The sequence below is a fragment of the Leptodactylus fuscus genome, chromosome 8, assembly GCF_031893055.1.
Source record: "Leptodactylus fuscus isolate aLepFus1 chromosome 8, aLepFus1.hap2, whole genome shotgun sequence".
NCBI lineage: Eukaryota > Metazoa > Chordata > Amphibia > Anura > Leptodactylidae > Leptodactylus > Leptodactylus fuscus.
In genome coordinates this window covers 55022723-55040258 of record NC_134272.1, presented here as the reverse complement: position 1 = coordinate 55040258, position 17536 = coordinate 55022723, and the positions used below count along the sequence as shown (strand labels likewise).

General features: G+C 43.0%; 1 protein-coding gene across 2 annotated transcripts in view; it reads left to right on the top strand.

Moving 5' to 3' along the window:
• The window catches only part of ATF7IP2 (activating transcription factor 7 interacting protein 2), a 34026-nt gene that overhangs the window by 4541 nt on the left and 11949 nt on the right, over positions 1-17536 (top strand). For both annotated transcript variants that reach the window (XM_075285949.1, XM_075285948.1), the window contains exons 2-6: positions 4412-5195; positions 6670-6761; positions 8096-8230; positions 10063-10161; positions 14112-14266. In XM_075285949.1, the coding sequence (XP_075142050.1) occupies positions 4412-5195; positions 6670-6761; positions 8096-8230; positions 10063-10161; positions 14112-14266 (1265 nt within the window). The remainder of the gene's footprint in view (positions 1-4411; positions 5196-6669; positions 6762-8095; positions 8231-10062; positions 10162-14111; positions 14267-17536) is intronic.

Genomic DNA, 17536 nt, shown 5'->3' with positions numbered 1-17536 from the left:
GTATCCCCAGTGCTCCGAGCACCTCCTGCGTTATAACTCTCCACCACTCCTTTTATGCTTCTGATCACTCCCTTCCTCCTCTTGGCTAGAACTTCTGCCTTTCACAGGTATCTGACACAGCGCTGTGTGTACCTAAAATATTGTGCATGTGCAATCGGCTCCGCCACTTCGACTTCAGGCAGAGCTGACTGTGCATGTCCAAGCAGCCATTTTCCGGTGGTTTAGTTCTCTGGAGAACTGAGCATGCCAGGATGGCATCACTTCATTTATGGGTGCTGGGCTACTGAACGTTCCCCCGGTAAAGCCGGCTTCACGCATGCTCCCATTGAAGTGAATGGGATCTGTTTTGAAGCGCTCGCGTGTATGAGTCTAAATGAGCGGCGCGCTTACTCCGTGTGAAGGGGCCCTAAGTCTTCCTTGTGTTACGTCATCTGAATGGCTCCAGTGTAACACCACATTTTCTGGGTTGGCTTCTGCTGCTTCCCCCACTCCTGACCTTCCCTTCCCCTCGCTATATACCCCTCCCCTCCAACTAGGGCTGAACAATTATTACCTAAATCAATATCACAATTAATTGACCATTTTACCTTGATTGCGATTAATGAACGATTATTTTAAGCCCCTTTTTGGTTTGTTGGTCATGTATATTAGTACTCCTGAATAGATAGTGTACAGTCAGTGACATATCCTTTAGCCAATGGCAGGAGACAGGATGGAATAAATGCAAAATAATTGATCAAGTTCACAACGATGAATTCAATCGACTTTTGATTATCGTTCGATTAATCACCCAGCCCTATATCCAACCCAATGATGACTATAGTAATACACAATCCTTTTAGGTAGCCGAGTTGGCTTATTACACAGCCATGTGCCTTTATATTATTCCCTAGGTTAGAATGCTTGTATACCTAGACATCAGTGGTGGCATACATCTGTTTTTTTCAGGTTGGATTGTGTATGAATCAAATGGAAGAATACAGTATAAGAATTGAGGGTATATTTACATGGGAAGGAATCGTTGTACAAAATGGTCATTGTGCTGATCATCCCATATAAAAGGGCTTTTAGTCCAACCACAGATCCCGTTTTTCTTTGTGGAAGTAGATGGTGTGCCCACGTATGTGGTAGTAGATATACCCTTAAGTACTGTGCTACGGGTGTGCAGTAGGACTAGTACATACACTAGGTGTCCGCAATGTTATTTAGTCATTCATTTGTGGTTGTCTTCAGGGATGGCTGCTGTTTAACTCCTTTGCTTTCGGTAGCAAAACACTTTTCTGAGTTCGGAGTTACCCCCTGCCCTCTGTGACATCTGCGCCTGTAAAATGAGTGCGGGCACTGTTATTACCTCACTCCATAGAGATTTGTTCTCTGCTGGCAGCTTTGCAAAACACTAAGACTAGATAGAAGGGCAGACGAGTATACACTGTGTGTGTGTGTGTGTGTGTGTGTGTGTGTATATATCTGTGTCCAGGGCAATGTCCTGTAAAGACTTGGTGAAATCTGGTCTTTTTTAAGTTGATTTTTCTGCATTTTGGCCAAAAAAGCCATGTACACTGAGCTTGTTATCTAGGAATTATGAAACTATATAAGCCATTTGGTGGAGTCCAGGGTCACTGACAGCACAGCAGATACAGAGGGCACATGTCTTTCAGAAACTATGGGCAGGGGGAGGCCGTGACTTCTGCTGTAACTGGAGGAGGAGGAAGATCTTGCTGTCATTACTCAGTATTGGTGGAAGGGGGCGCAGTCACTATTAGGGACTTTGTGTCTTTTAGAGGGACGTTTTCTGATATATTGGTCCATTACCACTAATAGGTGACACGTGTTATACTAGTTTATACTGGGGTACTGTCAGCCTTAGATGAATATAGAGCTGGGAAATACAGAGACAATAAAGTGATGACACAGCTCAGAGTGCCGTGTGTAAAACCTGTCAGTGTGAACACGGTTGTTAGCCAACTATGGAAATGTATAATGAATAGGAAGGTAGAAATAGAAAGGCTTTCTAGACAGGACACTGACACTGTTGTGAAATATGAAGGTTGTGAAATTGCCTTCCAGCAAAGAGCAATTGTAGGGCCGGACAAGTAATGGCATTAGATTGCCATCTCCAACATGCACAGTTCTGTTTTTTTGGCATGTACTTTTTTTTTTTTTTTTTTTTTTTTTTCCCCCGTCACACAGGTCATTAAAACAGTCATGTGAATTGATCCATTAATGTCTGTAGGGCCATGTGCTGGCCATTAATAAAGCGCTGTAGAATCATGTCGTGTGAATGAGAACTGAGGATTATGCAGAGCGAGTTTAGAAAGTGGTTTTTTTTGGGGGAGGTGACTGTGTGCCCACTCCCTGTACATTACATCTGCTATGGCAGATCCTATAAGCATCCTCCCATACCGTCCCAAAGCTGGATCTGTTCCAGGTATGCTCAGGTTCACGTGGCCGCTGAGGCTAATCAGTCTATGGAAAGGACATGGGATGTCATTACCTATGATGTCCTGTGCTGAGACCGCAGCGGTCACATGTGGTGGGGACTTCAGCCAGAAGAATACACCAGAACCGCAGGACCAGACCACACTGGTAGACACCAGAGGACAGGGGAGTATGGCTTTTTATGTATCATGTGCATATAAATAAGATCCCCTATTCCTAATAATTGATTATCACAACTCACCTCCTCCCCCTCCCTGCACAGTGACCTATAGATGCTCCCCCTTGTAACCTTGTAAATGTTCCCAGGGTTATTACCATTGCTAAATTATTATTAAGTCCAGTCTGTGGCAGGGCTTAATAGTTACATAGCGATTTTAGCATAGACTGCAATACTTTGTCTGCAGCGTAATAAATCTAAGAATTGCAAACATTCAAATAATAAGATTCTAAAAAATCCGGGGGGGGAGGGGGGGATTTAAACCACCATTAAGAAGTCACGAGACAACCTTATCTGAATAACACTTTTAGGTATGTGACAACATGCAGCCCTCTGGGAGTCCATGGCTTACTTCCCATCATGTATTCATTAAACTAGGATTTGGGGAAAAATTCAGTTATTGCCGTTCCTGGTAAGGCTTGTGACCATGGCGGTTGTGGGTTGTTGCCGCTGACAAGTTCCATGACAGTTGTTGTATATCAGTGGCTCTTGTTGCAGCATGGATGCTATCACAGTCTGTGAAATCTATTTTTGTGTTTGGATCTCATGACAGCTGTCATCTCCATCCATTCCTAACAGTATGTATAGCTCTGCAGTGCCCTAGATGACCCCGAACGCAGTTCTCTGTACACTGGGTGGGCATGACGTATGTGGTGCACTACTTTCCATTTGGGATAAGCAGATGAATTGCCCCCTCCAGTAATGAAGTTTTGCAGTCTGCTTTTTTAGGGGGTATACAAAATGGCTGACAGCAGTAAATATCCTCGAATTCAATAGTTCCCAAACTGAGTGTTGCAACCCTTTGGGTGGTCATGAGCCTTCAGTGGTGATTAGACTGTGCAGCGCTGCATTGTAGTCTAATATAGCTGCTGATAAAGGGTCTGAATTGACCCCATAGTACAGTAATGTACCAAAATGAACATGGGGGAAGGCGGTCTAACCTCATAAATATTTTGTTGGGGTTCGCCTATCTCTGCTAATAAAGCGGCCCGAGACATTATGCTCTGGAGTATTATACTGTGAGAGACTGTGGACCATTCTGTCTGGAGACACTGTGGGGCATTATACCATGTGGGGCATAATATATATATATATATATATATATAATATAATTATTATTATTATATATATATATATATATATATATATATATATATATATATATATATATATATATATAAATCATGTGGGGGCCACTGTGAAGCATATTATATATACTGTGTAGGGGCATCAGGACAGGGAACTGTCAGATACATCAGAAAGGAGGGGGGCACACAAACTTTGCTGATATTGGGCCCCAAAATTCCTGATGGCAGAGTACTGTGCTAAAAGGCAGAATGAAAGGAAGATTACAGCGGAATGAGAGGCAGAATACAGGTAGCGACATTTTTTTTTTATTTCAAATGCAACCAAGTACAATAGAGGTGATTTCCTGGAAAAAATCTTGCCCAAAAGTAGGTTTTGCGTTCATAAACTTTAGGCACTACTGATTTAATTAATTAAAAAAAATCTGGTGTTTGACTTCCTATAAAAATAAACATGTAACAAGCTACAGATCTAATTATGTAATATTGATTATATAATGTAACAATTTAAAATAATCCAGATACAGTAACTTTTCTCTGCCCCTGGTTCCCAGCGATTTGACTCCATGGATCATAGAGATTGCATATTGTAGTGATATGCCGTTACTTTGATATGTTGAGCTTAATATTGTGAAATGCATTGACTAATTTCTTTCTTTTATTTTTGTAGGCCCCCTTAATGTCAAGTACAAATGTGAAAAAAAAATTCAGAGCCAGGAAAACTATGAACGCAAGCTGTCGGCAGCAACTGGCCACGCTCAAGCTAAACAACTCTTGCAAGAATGACAAATCTGCTAAAGCCGCTCCTAGCAAAACTGCAGAACAGCCTGAGTTACTCAATGAGAAAAGCTTTGGTGCCCAGGACAACGCTGCGGCTAAAATCGGCAAAGGCCCGGGTGTATTCCCCAATGGTCTGAAGGTGTCCATAGAGGTTTCGCAAGTGGACTCTGGAATTAACATTGGCTGTTCATATAATGAAACTTGGGATCAGATTTCTCAAAAATCTGAAGATGTCCCATTCTCTCACACAGCGCATTTTTTGGTTCGAGATTACAATGCTCCAGCAGAAAATCCCATCACGGGCTTAGATCAAGTCACTTCAACCACTAACACTGGAAATCCAGTCCTGAGCGAGGAGACGTTGGAGATTGCTGAGAGCACGCTTGTGCAGGACGTACAGGGGGTCGGTAAACAGACCGATATTGAATGCAGCACCATCTCCGAAAATCTGAATGCGTCAATAACAGTAAAAATAATCGATGAGGAGAAGAACTTTCAGACCTCCTCCATTGATGTGCCTCTGACAGGGCTTCCAGATCCCAACTGTGCTGCAGCTCTCCAAGTTCAGCTTGATACTCCTAGTTGTCCTACTGATGATTCTAAAGCGCTGAGTTCTCCATCGACTGTCAGCGCAGTCCCCGATTCTGTCCAACCTGAGAACGATACCGCTGTTGGTAAGTCTGGTTTGAGGCTCCAAAGTATATGTATACTGTATTGTGTCACTGCAAATAGGAGCAGATACACCCAATCTCATAGTTTGTTGCAGAGTTTAACAATGTAGGATGTAACCTGCATGGAATATATCTGCACACCTAAAAATTACTAAGGGATTTCCCGTAATATAACATTTACAAGGAATCTCTTCAGAACTCTTTGTGGTTGGTGCTGTTCCTTTTTTATTGCTCCTGAATATTTATGAATAAATTGACACTCAACTAAGTCTGAGTGGACACTCAGTCAGCACGCCCCCAACTAATAACACCCAGTTGTCAGCTTATTCATACATTTCCAGGAATAATAACTTAGGAAGGGCACAACAGAGTTCTAAGGCAAGATCTGATTTGTGAGACGAAGGTCATTGGGACTGTGAAGCAAAATTAAAGAAGACCTTTCATGGTCCGGGGCACAGGCAGTTCTATATACTGCTGGAAAGTCGATATGTCTTTCCCGATCTGTGCCCTAGGTAAAGCGCCATCGGTCCCGGTACCGTAGCTCTTTTACAGTCAGAAGGGCGTTCCTGACAGGTACATCCTTCTGTACAGGCAGCGCTAATGGCGCTGTGCTCTAAGACCGGGGAGGAACGACCCTCCCCTCCTGATAATGCTCGTCTAGGTATGGACAAGCACTGTGAGCAGAGGGAGGGGGCGTTCCTCCCTGCTCACACTGTATAGCGCTATAGGCGCTGCTGTAGAGAAGGACGTTCCTGACAGACTGTCAGGAATGCCCTTCTGACTAAAGAGCTACGGTACCGGAACCGATAGCGCTTTACCCGGGGCGCAGATCGCAGCTTCCACCTCTCGGGAGCTGATAGACCACATGATCTGCGTGGGGCTGATTGTCGGACCCCATCGTGTTTATTTACAATAGAGTCTATGGGAATGGACACAGACTGGGAGGGGGCTCTGTCTGTGTTTGGCACAATCGCTATTAAAGTCTATTGTTCTGATCCTATGACTAATCAGTGCAACAAAAGTTAGTAGTGTGAACTTCCCCTAGCTAATCAGTTTTACAGATACAAAAAAAAATGGTAAAAGCAGGTGAAAACCTATGGAAACTAATGACTATCTATTAACATAGAATCAATGTTGAATAAAAATGGATTAGGGAAGGGGGGACCCACACAGGGGCCTACGTGGTCACTATGGCAACCTCTTTGAAGCAAAGTCGCCACCATCTTTAAAGACCTGACATCTGCCGTAATGATATGGCGAATGACGGGAAGGGGTTAAAATTGGCTCTATGTAGACAGCTAGTCATCAGTTTGTTTGTTTGTTTTTTTCTTTTTTGGGGGCTAAAACTGATCAGTTAAATGGATGATGAAAATGTGAAGTGAGTCCTTATTGTGGGACAGACATCCTAGATGGAGACTTTGTGATCCTCATTGTAGGTATACTGTATATCATGACTACATGTTTTTACTTTATGAAGGTGCTAGTCAGAAGAAAAGAAACTGTCTATACAGCTCGGACGTTCCTGAAGCAAAGCGAGCCAAAACTTCAAACAATGTTACATTGAGTGAGGTACGCTAGTATATGATGTTAAATACGTTTGTGTCAAAAAAAAAGAGGAAAGTGGCGGGGGGGGGGGGATACCTCTATTTGGCTAATTAGACAGATAGCATTCACATGCCTATAGAGCACAAAGGCCTCTTCATCAGGCAACTTTACAAACGAGCACAACATCTAAAAGTGTAACTCATTTTCCTTAATTTTTTGCTATTGTATCGGGGAATGAATGTTGCAAATGGTTTCGTAATTTACTTTATTAACCTATTTAATGTCCATTTAACAGAAGACAGCTGTAAAACTCACATTAGTAAAGCTCTAACTGAGCATTGTCAGGGAGACTGCACATAAACATGTACTCAATGTAGTACATAGAGCTGAAGCAGTCACCAAAGGTGGGATGGTCATTGCAAATAGTTGTATCTCAGGTTTTATACCACCTAGAAAAATGCTTCTGGTATCGCAGCAATGCTGAGACACTGCATATAGAATTACATTCCTTTTGAAGAAAAAATAGAAGGAAGTCGGGGTGGGCACTCACCATTCCATGGTCGGCAGATGATACTTGACACTTCTCATATATAAAAACAAAGTCCTTTTATTAAGTGCAAATAAAAATAATGATACAGGGAGGGAGAAAAAGCATTATAGGCACAAAAAATGGCAACAGCCGTTTCGCGTCTAATCTGACGCTTTTTCAAGCCAAAAAATGCATTTGCGATTTTTATTATTTTTTTTTTTTTTTTTTTTGTGCCTATAATGCTTTTTCTCCCTCCCTGTATCATTATTTTTATTTGCACTTAATAAAGTGCAAGACTTTGTTTTTATATATGAGAAATGTCAAGTATCATCTGCCGACCATGGAATGGTGAGTGCCCACCCCGACTTCTTTCTATTTTTTTCTTCAAAATGCTATGTGCTATACATCAGGGGTTGTAGAGCACCACCTGTAGCGGCGTGCTACTGGAATGTTTTGCCAGATAGAGGGCTTAATAGAGGAAAAAGAAAACGACCCAAGTCATAATGTCTTTATATAGCTGTGCCGTCCATTTTTTCTCTTTATAATAAGGACTTTGTTAGAATTACATTCCTGACTGTTTTAAAACTAGTAATCTCTGTAATTCTTTTATATCTAGTATCTAGATTCTAGTAGAATCTGAGCTTTCATATGACACCAGATCCGATTTCTATGTGGTATAAAACTGGAGATAGAGCCATTTGAAGTGAACACCCCCTTCAGCTCTGCATATTCACAATACGAATCCTATCCTAGTGTTCTCAGACTTCACTTGCTGACTGTTACAGGATAGTGGGAACAAACTTTTAACTGTTTTATCTTTTCTTACCAGATTGAAAGTCTAATACACACAAGGATAAATATATTATTTGAGGATGTATTTGAGCAGAAAATGCAGGCTTTAGCACGACAGACTGAACTTATCCGAAGAAACATGAATCACACTGATGACCTTGCTAGACATCTGGTGGGTTTCCAATTTACCTGATTTTCCATTTCTCTTGACATTGTCTAAAAGACTACAATACCCTTTAGTAGGAAGATTTTTATTTTTTATTTTTTTTAACATAATGGCAACGGTCATTTTGAACATGGTGTTTGAACTGCAGGCAGCGTGGCATACAGCACAGGTAGTTATACAGATTTTGTAGCAAAAGTGTATCTTGTATTTCATTCATTGACTGACAGCCTTCCTAGTATGACTGCATACAAAGAGAGCTGCTAGTCAAAAGTAGGACCGCCCACTGGACTCTTAAGTATAAGAGGAGCCATGTCTCTGAAGTCCAAGCTCTACAGACTTTTCCACCTGCTCTGACATGCTGCATGCAGGTACGACTGCATGTACAATGTGACTGATTCTTTTTACTATTGACTATACCCTACTATAAAAAAAAAAGTACATCAGTTTTGTGTCAACTGGAAGGAATAGACATGCCACTGTCATAAACATTCTCACTCCATGCAGAGATGAACGACTGGTGTTGCATGTCTGAGCTGGTCATACACTTTAAAGGGATTCTACCATTAAACTACCTTTTTTTTCTAATGAACTCGTCGGAATAGCCTTAAGAAAGGCTATTCGTCTCCTACCTTTAGACGTGGTCTCCGCCACGCCGTTCCGTAGAAATACCGGTTTTAACCGGTATGCAAATGAGCTTTCTGCAGCAATGAGGACGGGCCCCAGCGCTGAAAGGCTGATGAGCGCATCGCCATTGCTGCCCAGAGCTCTTTCCTGCGCCGCCTCCTTCTTCTGCAGCAACTCCGCCTCTTCTGGCTTCTCTTGCTCTTGTAGTTCTATACAGGAACATATAGAGGCCACCCCAAAATGGCCGGCTATTCCAAACATTCCTTTTGTATGTGAATCCCCTGAGTAGTTTTTGAATAAGCCCATTTTTATTCACATGCTAATTACCCTCCAGCGAGCACAGGAGTCTCATCGAGCACTCTCTGCTATGTGTGTACAGCACAGGCTGCTGCTGACTCCCTGCTCTCTCACACACACATAGCAGACAGTGCTCGCTGAGACTTCTGGTGCTCACTGGAAGCTAATTAGTATATGAATAAAAACGGGCTTAATCAAAAACTAAACATGTGAAGAAACTCCAGCAATCTCCGGATGTAGTAAAAAACTCCAACTTTATTGTGTCATGTTATTATGCCATGATGAAGGATCTAATCTGAAATGCGTAGGCTTTTTTTTCATCTATGATACGCCAAGTCAACTGTTGCGGTCACTTCAAGCATACAGACTGAAGTTTTTTAATATGACATAATAAAGTTGGAGTTTTTTACTACATCCGGAGATTGCTGGAGTTTCTTCACATATTTGGTTTGAGCTACCGAGTGGAGTCCATCGGTGTCCGTGCATTCCGGACTATGAAATTCAAATGACAAGTGGGTGAGCCGGTCTTCTATATATTCTATTATTCAAAAACTACTGAGGGGATTAACATGCAAAAGGTAGGTGTGGAATAGCCTTTCTTAAGGCTATGCAAGTACATGTTTAGTTAAAAATGACTTTTCCCAATGATAGAGCCCCTTTAATCACATGACCATGGACTGAATTTTATCCACTGTCATTAAGCAGAACGAATGATTAACAAGCAAAGCTCTAGAAAACTGTGAGGAATTAATGCAGAAAGTATATTGGAAATTTGTTCAACTTTTCGTTATACAGAGTATTGGTCTGAAAGTGGCCAACCCTTTTTAACTGTGTTTTGCTATAAAACTACTTAAATCACAGGCTGATGGTTAAAAACTTTTTTTTTTTGACAATTTTTTATTTTTTTATTATTACAGAGGAGCCTCAGGAGACTGGAAAGACGCATTAAATGTGCAGTAATCCTTCAGAAACAGTTAGGCACTTGCTCAACTAATCTGACAACTTCAAGTACGGAGGTAAGACATGATTTGTCAAACTAAGTTCATTCAACCACAGTGTACAGGAGTGAAAACACTATAAGTAGTTACATGACTACAGCTGTACCAAAGCTTTACTGATGTATACTATGCGTATATTTGCAGTAAATCTCAGTATACATGCCCAGCACCACACTTACATTTTTTTAAGATACTTTGCCAGCAAGTATAGCCACTCGGAAAGAAAGAAATTTGACTTGCCAAAAAAATGACATGGCTTATATAATACTATATGATGGTCAACTATTGATCACATTGGTGGGTCCGACATCCCCCAATCTTCACAATCAGCTGTTCTTGGCAGACTCCAACGCTGGGACTATGTGGTGTATGGAGCCAGGAGTAGACATCTGTGAACACTGTGGATGTCACATGCCCAATTACCGACACTCTGCTCCAAATCAAGTGAATGGGAGCTGAGCGGCAATAGAACGGCATGGACGGTACAGAATGTATGGAGGTGTCTGCTTCCGAATCTGTAAACTGCATAGTTCCAACACAAGAGACTATTGAATACATCTGATTGAGGAGGAGTCTTGTGTGTTGGAATCCACCAATCTGATGTTGATCAGTATCATAAAAAACAGAAAAACTCTTTAAATGGCCACTATTGCTTTAACAAACTTACAGGAATCAGTAGTACAAGTGAATACAAGAAAGTTTGTCATGTCTTATCAGAGAAAAAAACTTCTTTGTCCATTTATTGATCTCTTTTCCGGCTCCCCACTCTCCCTAATGAACTAACTTTCATCAAAAAAAATTGATATATGTATTATCAAGGGAAACTTGGGGGGCCTTTCACCATCTCCAGTTTTTAGCAACCTTTACTAGATGCAGCTCCACTGATTCCAAGATGGTTGGCAGAGGCTAGAGGAAAAATTCCATTCCCTGGCAATGGGTGCAGCTAGTTTTGGTGCCTGATGTGATACTTAGGGTGTGTATGGTCAGGCAGGAGAGTGGGTGTGATTCAGATCTCGAATCATAGGCAGCCAGTGTCAGAGCTCAGATTCACGCCCCGTTGTTCTGACACCGCCCTCCTGACAGTATAGAGCCTAAATAGTGTACCAGACACCAAAACTAACAGCACTGATTGCTTAGGAACAGAGGGGGCTGGAGAAAGAATTCCAAATATGCCAGAATCATAGGAGCAACAACAACACAGAAGTGGTGAAAGGTCCTCTTTAAAGATGAGCAGATAAGGCGCTTGTATCATATAAAAGTAACACTGTAATATACCACAATAGTCAGAAGGGCTGTCCCATCAATGTAAAGTATGCAGAACATTGCACTTTGTCTTGGAATTCTCTATCCGCCACAGTTTATCCATTGACTTTAGTGTGTGGTTTTCCACAGAAGCAGCACAGTCTCCATTTAGTAGTAAAGGTCCTGATGATGAGAGAGAAAATGTATCTCAAGAAAATCCTTTTTAAAAAGATTTCATGTTAAAGGGATATTCCCATGTCCCTTACTCACCAGTCTTCGCTGCTGCAAAAACTTCTTTCTGGTTTTCGATGTCAGTTGGTGGGCGGGGTTTCATATGCAAAGCCATACTGTCTGACTACCTCCAGTTTAGCTCTGCCCCCAAATTAGCGTGTAGCTCTACTCACCACATAGCGTGATCCTATGGGACGACTGAAGGGCCTGTGATGTCATCAAAGGTCCTGTAACACTTGGATTTGGCTTGTTCTATATAGAGTCGGCTAAATCCTAGTGAGCAAAGGGACCAGGTTCTTTAGCCCACTAGGATTTAGACCAGTCTTTCTCAAAGTGGGCGATAACGCCCCCTTGTGGGCGCTGGAGGCCTATAGGGGGGGCAGTAAAGGGCACAGAGAAGATTGGGGGGCGTTGAAGCGGTTTAGGGGGGCGATGGCTAATTTAAAGGGGTGGTATCATAACAATGATTCTATCTATACTGCTTGTTTAATGTGGATTTAAGACTTTTCCTAAATACACTGCTTCAGCAAAACTGCTTTGTTTGTCCACTATCTTACTTTATTCAGTTCATTATGGACACTAGCACCTGACCCCCTGCTCATTGCTGAGGGAGCCACATGACGTAGCTCCCTGCTGTGTGGGGGGAGAGAGGGGGGGGGCTGAGTGTATGGAGCCAGCCTGTGTCTGCACCACACATACACATCACCTAGCTCCCTGCTGTGACATAGAGGGGGGTGTGTGGAATAAGTGCTGCTTTCTTATATAAAGCAGTCTAAATCCTACTGGGCTAAAGGACCTGGTCTCTCTGTTCACTAGGATAAAGCTTTATTATATAGAGCAGGCTGCTAGTGGGCAGAGGAGCCAGGTCCTTTAGGAAACTCCGTACAAGGTAAATCCAAGTCTACAGGACCTTTTGATGACATCACAGGCCCTTCAGTTATCCCATAGGATCACGCTATGTGGTGGGCGGAGCTTCACATTAGATTAGTTTTAAAATTGAAATGTTTGTTTTAATAACATGAATAAATGTTTTCCTAATATTACAAAATGGTGTTTTACATTACCCTCATCAGAAAGTCTTATTTTCACATGACACGCATAATTTAATTATTAACATAATGACTGCGCTTGTGATTCTTAAGATGTAGTAAAGTAAAAAAATTTGGGGGGGGCGCTAGAAAATAATTAATTCTCGAAGTGGGCGGTAGACAAAATAAGTTTGAGAACCTCTGATTTAGACTGTTTTATATAAGAAAGCAGCACTCATTTCCCCCCTCCTTTATCTGAGAGCAGGGAGCTAGGTCACATGTGTGGTGTAGACACAGGAACAGCTCCCCTCTCCCTCCCCCCTGAGAGCAGGCAGCTATGTCACTTCACATTTGAGCAGATAATCCCAAGGGCCATAGAAACGCAGAGTCAACAATGAAGTGAATAAATTAAGATAGTGGACAAACAAAGCAGTTTTGCTGAAGCAATGTATTTAGGAAAAGTCTTAAATCCACATTAACAAGCAGTATAGATAGGATCCTTGTGATGGGACAACCCCTTTAAACATATTTTTGATGATATTTTAAAAGGTTTTTCATGTCTTTCTAAATTCTGCAATTTTCGCTCTGGCCACTACACCTTGTACGTCTGAAAAATTGCTTGCAAATTTTGTAGGGGTTTTCTTTATGGCAGCCACAGACAGGATTACAATTAACGGTAACGCCACTATAGATAACCTCACAAAACACCCTGCGTTGCAAACACTGCTGACAATACATGATGTCACAGCTTATCTACTCAGTCTCTGCACAGAATATGTATAGAAAATTCTCCCATAGAATTTAGTGAGTCAGCTCCAGACTATGGCCATGACTATGCTGTAAAGCATATCACTAATTGCTGTTAACCTGAGCAAAGGAGATGCTTGGGCGGGATGGCTGCCCCCATAATCATGTACAGAAAATAGAAAAAAATAAATCTACAATCAGAAAATACAGTTTAGAAAAAAAGTGATGTTTCATCTGGTTTTTAATAAAAAATTAAAAATAAGACCATTTATTCACTTGAAGGGCTAAGGCTGGGGCCCCACGGGACCTAAATGCTGCAACTGCGGGAAAAATTGTAGCATTGTACAGTGCAGGCAAAGTGGATGGGATTCATGCAGATCCCATCCCCACTTTGCGGAAGAAATCGCAGCGCGGACAAGCTATGATTTTCAAAGCCATTGCGGCTTTTCAAATTGCAGCATGTCAATTATATCTACAGAAACGCTGGCGGCTTTCCTGTAGATATAATGTTAAGAGAAAGTCTGCAGCGGAAAACTTTGTGAACTTTCTCTTAAGAGCGTTGCGGAATGAACCACAATGTGATCACGCAGCGGTTCTTTCCGCAGCGCTTTAGCGCTGCGACTACGGCCCGTGGGGCCTTAGCCTAAATGTGTCCTAATTCTACCACGATACCTAGATAATAGCAGACCTTTTTATGCATTACCTCTTTTGTTCCCACAGCTCCACAACACAAATGCAGCATCCAGTGCGTCTTCTTCAATCCTTCCAGCTATAGAAACCACAGGCTCCCTTCCAGGAACATCTCCTGCACCAAATCCCACCAGCAGTAGCGCAGACCTTGTTGTACTTAGTGATAATGAGTCTGAGCAGCCAAGGTGAGACTGCACCCCAATGCTGTCAATGTTGTACTTAGCTCTGTAATAAAATGCATTTATTGCTGCAGATTAGTATTGTTAGTATAGTCTTACCTTTCCCCGGACAATATGAAGTGTTGCGTCAGTTCCAGCATCTCAAGCTGCTAGTTCTGATTTTTTTTCAGGCATTAAAAGGAATTTGTCACCAGAACCCAGCTTATCAAGTCAATAAGATCGTTATGTTAGGGTCATCCATGTTTGCCCCTTTGTGAATCTTTGTCTCCATTGCCAAGACTTCACCTTTTTTGTCAATCCGTAAATGAATCCTTTTGATCAACAGTAATGCCCTCGTTGCTCCAAGGAGCTCATTTGCATACTGACAAAATTTAGATTCCTATTCCTGGGATATTGTCGGTTTTGTCAATATGCAAATGAATTGTTTGGAGAAATGAAGGCACTACCATCGCTCCTGAGAGGTAAGCGGCAGCGCTTCCCTGATCCAGACAGCTTGTAAAAAAAAAAATAAAAAATATTTGATCATTTTGTGGTATTGGGAAAAGAAGAAAAAAAACTTGAAATATGTGAAAACCAAACTCCTTCCCTTCTTTTTGTGGTGTGTTGTGTTTTTGTTTTGTGTTTATTTCCCTATTTTCTCAGATATTAAAACAGGTAAAGTAATATGCAAAACTAAAAATGACAGCAAAAACAGACAAAAATGTTTTGCATATGCTGAGCAAAAAAGAATTGTAGCTTTCAAACTCGCATGTACCAAAAAATAGAACGTGCCTGGTTCTGAAGTAGGAAAAATGGCCCGTCATGAAGTGGTTACAGGGTTTGTGATTATTTCCACTGCACTGTAATCTCTCAATACCCGCAGCCCTGTAGAAGTGAATGGAGTACTTGTCGGCGCTCCATTTACAAGGAGGCCTGAAGGGGCCCTCAGCGATCGGACACTTATCCCCTGGATCAGGCATGTCAAACTCAGGGTACCCCGAGGGCCACATGAGTAACAAGAGGTTGTTGCGAGGGCCGCACACAGCAGCTAATGGCTAGGGCCTAGGAGACTGATCCATACCATGGATACCATGCATCGCAAAAATCCGGCATTTCTATTGCAGGCTACATAGAGTAGCCTACAATAGAAAGTATAGAATGACAAGCTGGAGCCTCACAAGTCTCCCAGCTGCCATAAAAATGCACGCAGGCCCCGAATCTTGCTCCGGGTGCCTGTGATTGCTGATAAAATGGCACCTCAGTTAAAGCTGGCTGACACCATTATTGTGTTGCAGTGCTGGGGAAGGGTTGGAGTGCTGGGGGGGGGGGGGCTGGGGGAGGGGGGCTTCTGGATGTCTGGCCCTTCCTTGGGCCTGAGGACTGTTTTTTCCCACCCACTTGCAATTCTTGCACTTGGGGGTTAATTGGAGCACTACAGAATGTAATGCTCCAATTAACCTGCAAGTGAAAGAATTACAAGGTGGGTGGGAAAAAAAACAGTTCTCAAGCCCAAGGAAGGGCCAGACAGACATCAGAAAGCCCCCCTCCCCCAGCACCCCAACCCTTCCTCAGCACTCCAACCCCCCATCATCATAAATCTACTATTTATCCCCTATCCGTAGGATTGGGGTTAAATACTTGAAAAATCACTGAAAAATTTGGAAAATTTCTTCTGCAGAAGCTTACCTGCTTCTGCTCTTCAGCCTGCGCAGCGGTCTTGTGAGACCGCGTAGGATGCAGGCACACGTCGGGTGCGGGCCTGATTATGTGGCCACGTCACCCGGCGTGTGGGGAGGAGGGGACGGAGCAGGCAGAGAGCAGGCAGGGGGACCTGCTCTCTGCGAAGGGTGAGGGGCGGCTGCTGGAGCAGCGCTGTGTCCAGCAGGATCGCCCCAATCCACCGCTCACTTTCCCTGTCGAGACAGTGACACTAAGCCAGTCCAGGACAGTTTGTCCTGGACTGGCTTAGGTCAAAAAATGCCGTCCCCCCCCCCGGGCCCCGGCATAGCGCCGCCTGAAGCGGTCGCTTCATGAGAGGTGCGGCGCTGCATATCCCTGCATATGACCTGCTTATGTGAACAGCAGCCGCTGATCACGTAATCAGGTCATATGCAGGGATATGGGCCAATGAATGAAGAGCCGGAAGTGCTGATTGTGAGTTTTGTACATCTGCGGCCCGCACAAAAGTCTCAAACTTTGAGATAAAGTTTGAGACTTTTGTGAGGGCCGCAGATATGCCTGTAAAGGGCCACATGCGGCCCTCGGGACGCATGTTTGACATGCCTGCCCTGGATTGTGTCTAGGCAATAAATGTCCATAACAGGCACATACCTTTTAATGCAGTGGTTCATAACCTTACTAATGCCTCAACCCTTTAATACAGTTCCTCATGTTGTGGTGACCCTCAACCGTAAAATATTTTTACCTCCAGTTCAATAGTTGCTCTGTACACATGTGGCTGGTCCACATAAGTACATTATGGCGCCAGTCCTGTCACATACACCTGTATTTGAACGCAGGGGTGAACCTACCCCTTTCACCGCCCGAAGCAAACAATAGAAAGCCGCCCCCCCCCCCCCTGGGGAGGAGGGGGCGTGGCAGAGCGGGACTTGGTGAAAGGGGCGGGGCTTAGCGCCATTCGCAGGCAGAGCGCAGGCACGGAGAAGACCTGCTCTCTGCCTGAGCGTGAGGGGAGGCTGCTTGGTGCAAAGCCAGTGCAGGACAGTTTGTCCTGGACTGGCTTAGGGAAGCAAAATGCCGCCCTCCCTGGGGCCCTGGCATAGCGCCGCCTGAAGCGGTCGCTTCAGGTCACCTCATGGCAGGTGTGACGCTGTTTGAACGGTTCACTCATCCGGGACAAGCCCAGAGCACACAGCATCACCCCACTCCTGCTGCTGTAGGAAGCTGGTGGCAGCAGGAGTGGGGTGATGCTGCGTTCCCGATTCTCTGCACCTTCCTCTCCCCCCACACACACTGACTATAAGATGCAGCCCCATTTTCCTCCCAAATTTGGAGGGAAAAAAAAATGTGTCGTATAGTCCAAAAAATACGGTATATGTAGTATATATAGGTGTGTGTGTTTGTATGTATGTATGTGTGTGTTTATATAGATAGACAGACAGGTAAAATACTGGTTAATAAGAATTAAAAAAAAAAAAAAAAAAAAATAATCTAATTCTTCTCAAATATCTGTAATGCAGAAACTCAGTTTAAAAAAAAAAAGTTGTTAATTTATGGTGAGACATTGTCCGGTAATAAAATATAGTATTTTAAGGGAGACCATTCAAAGAAAAAAAA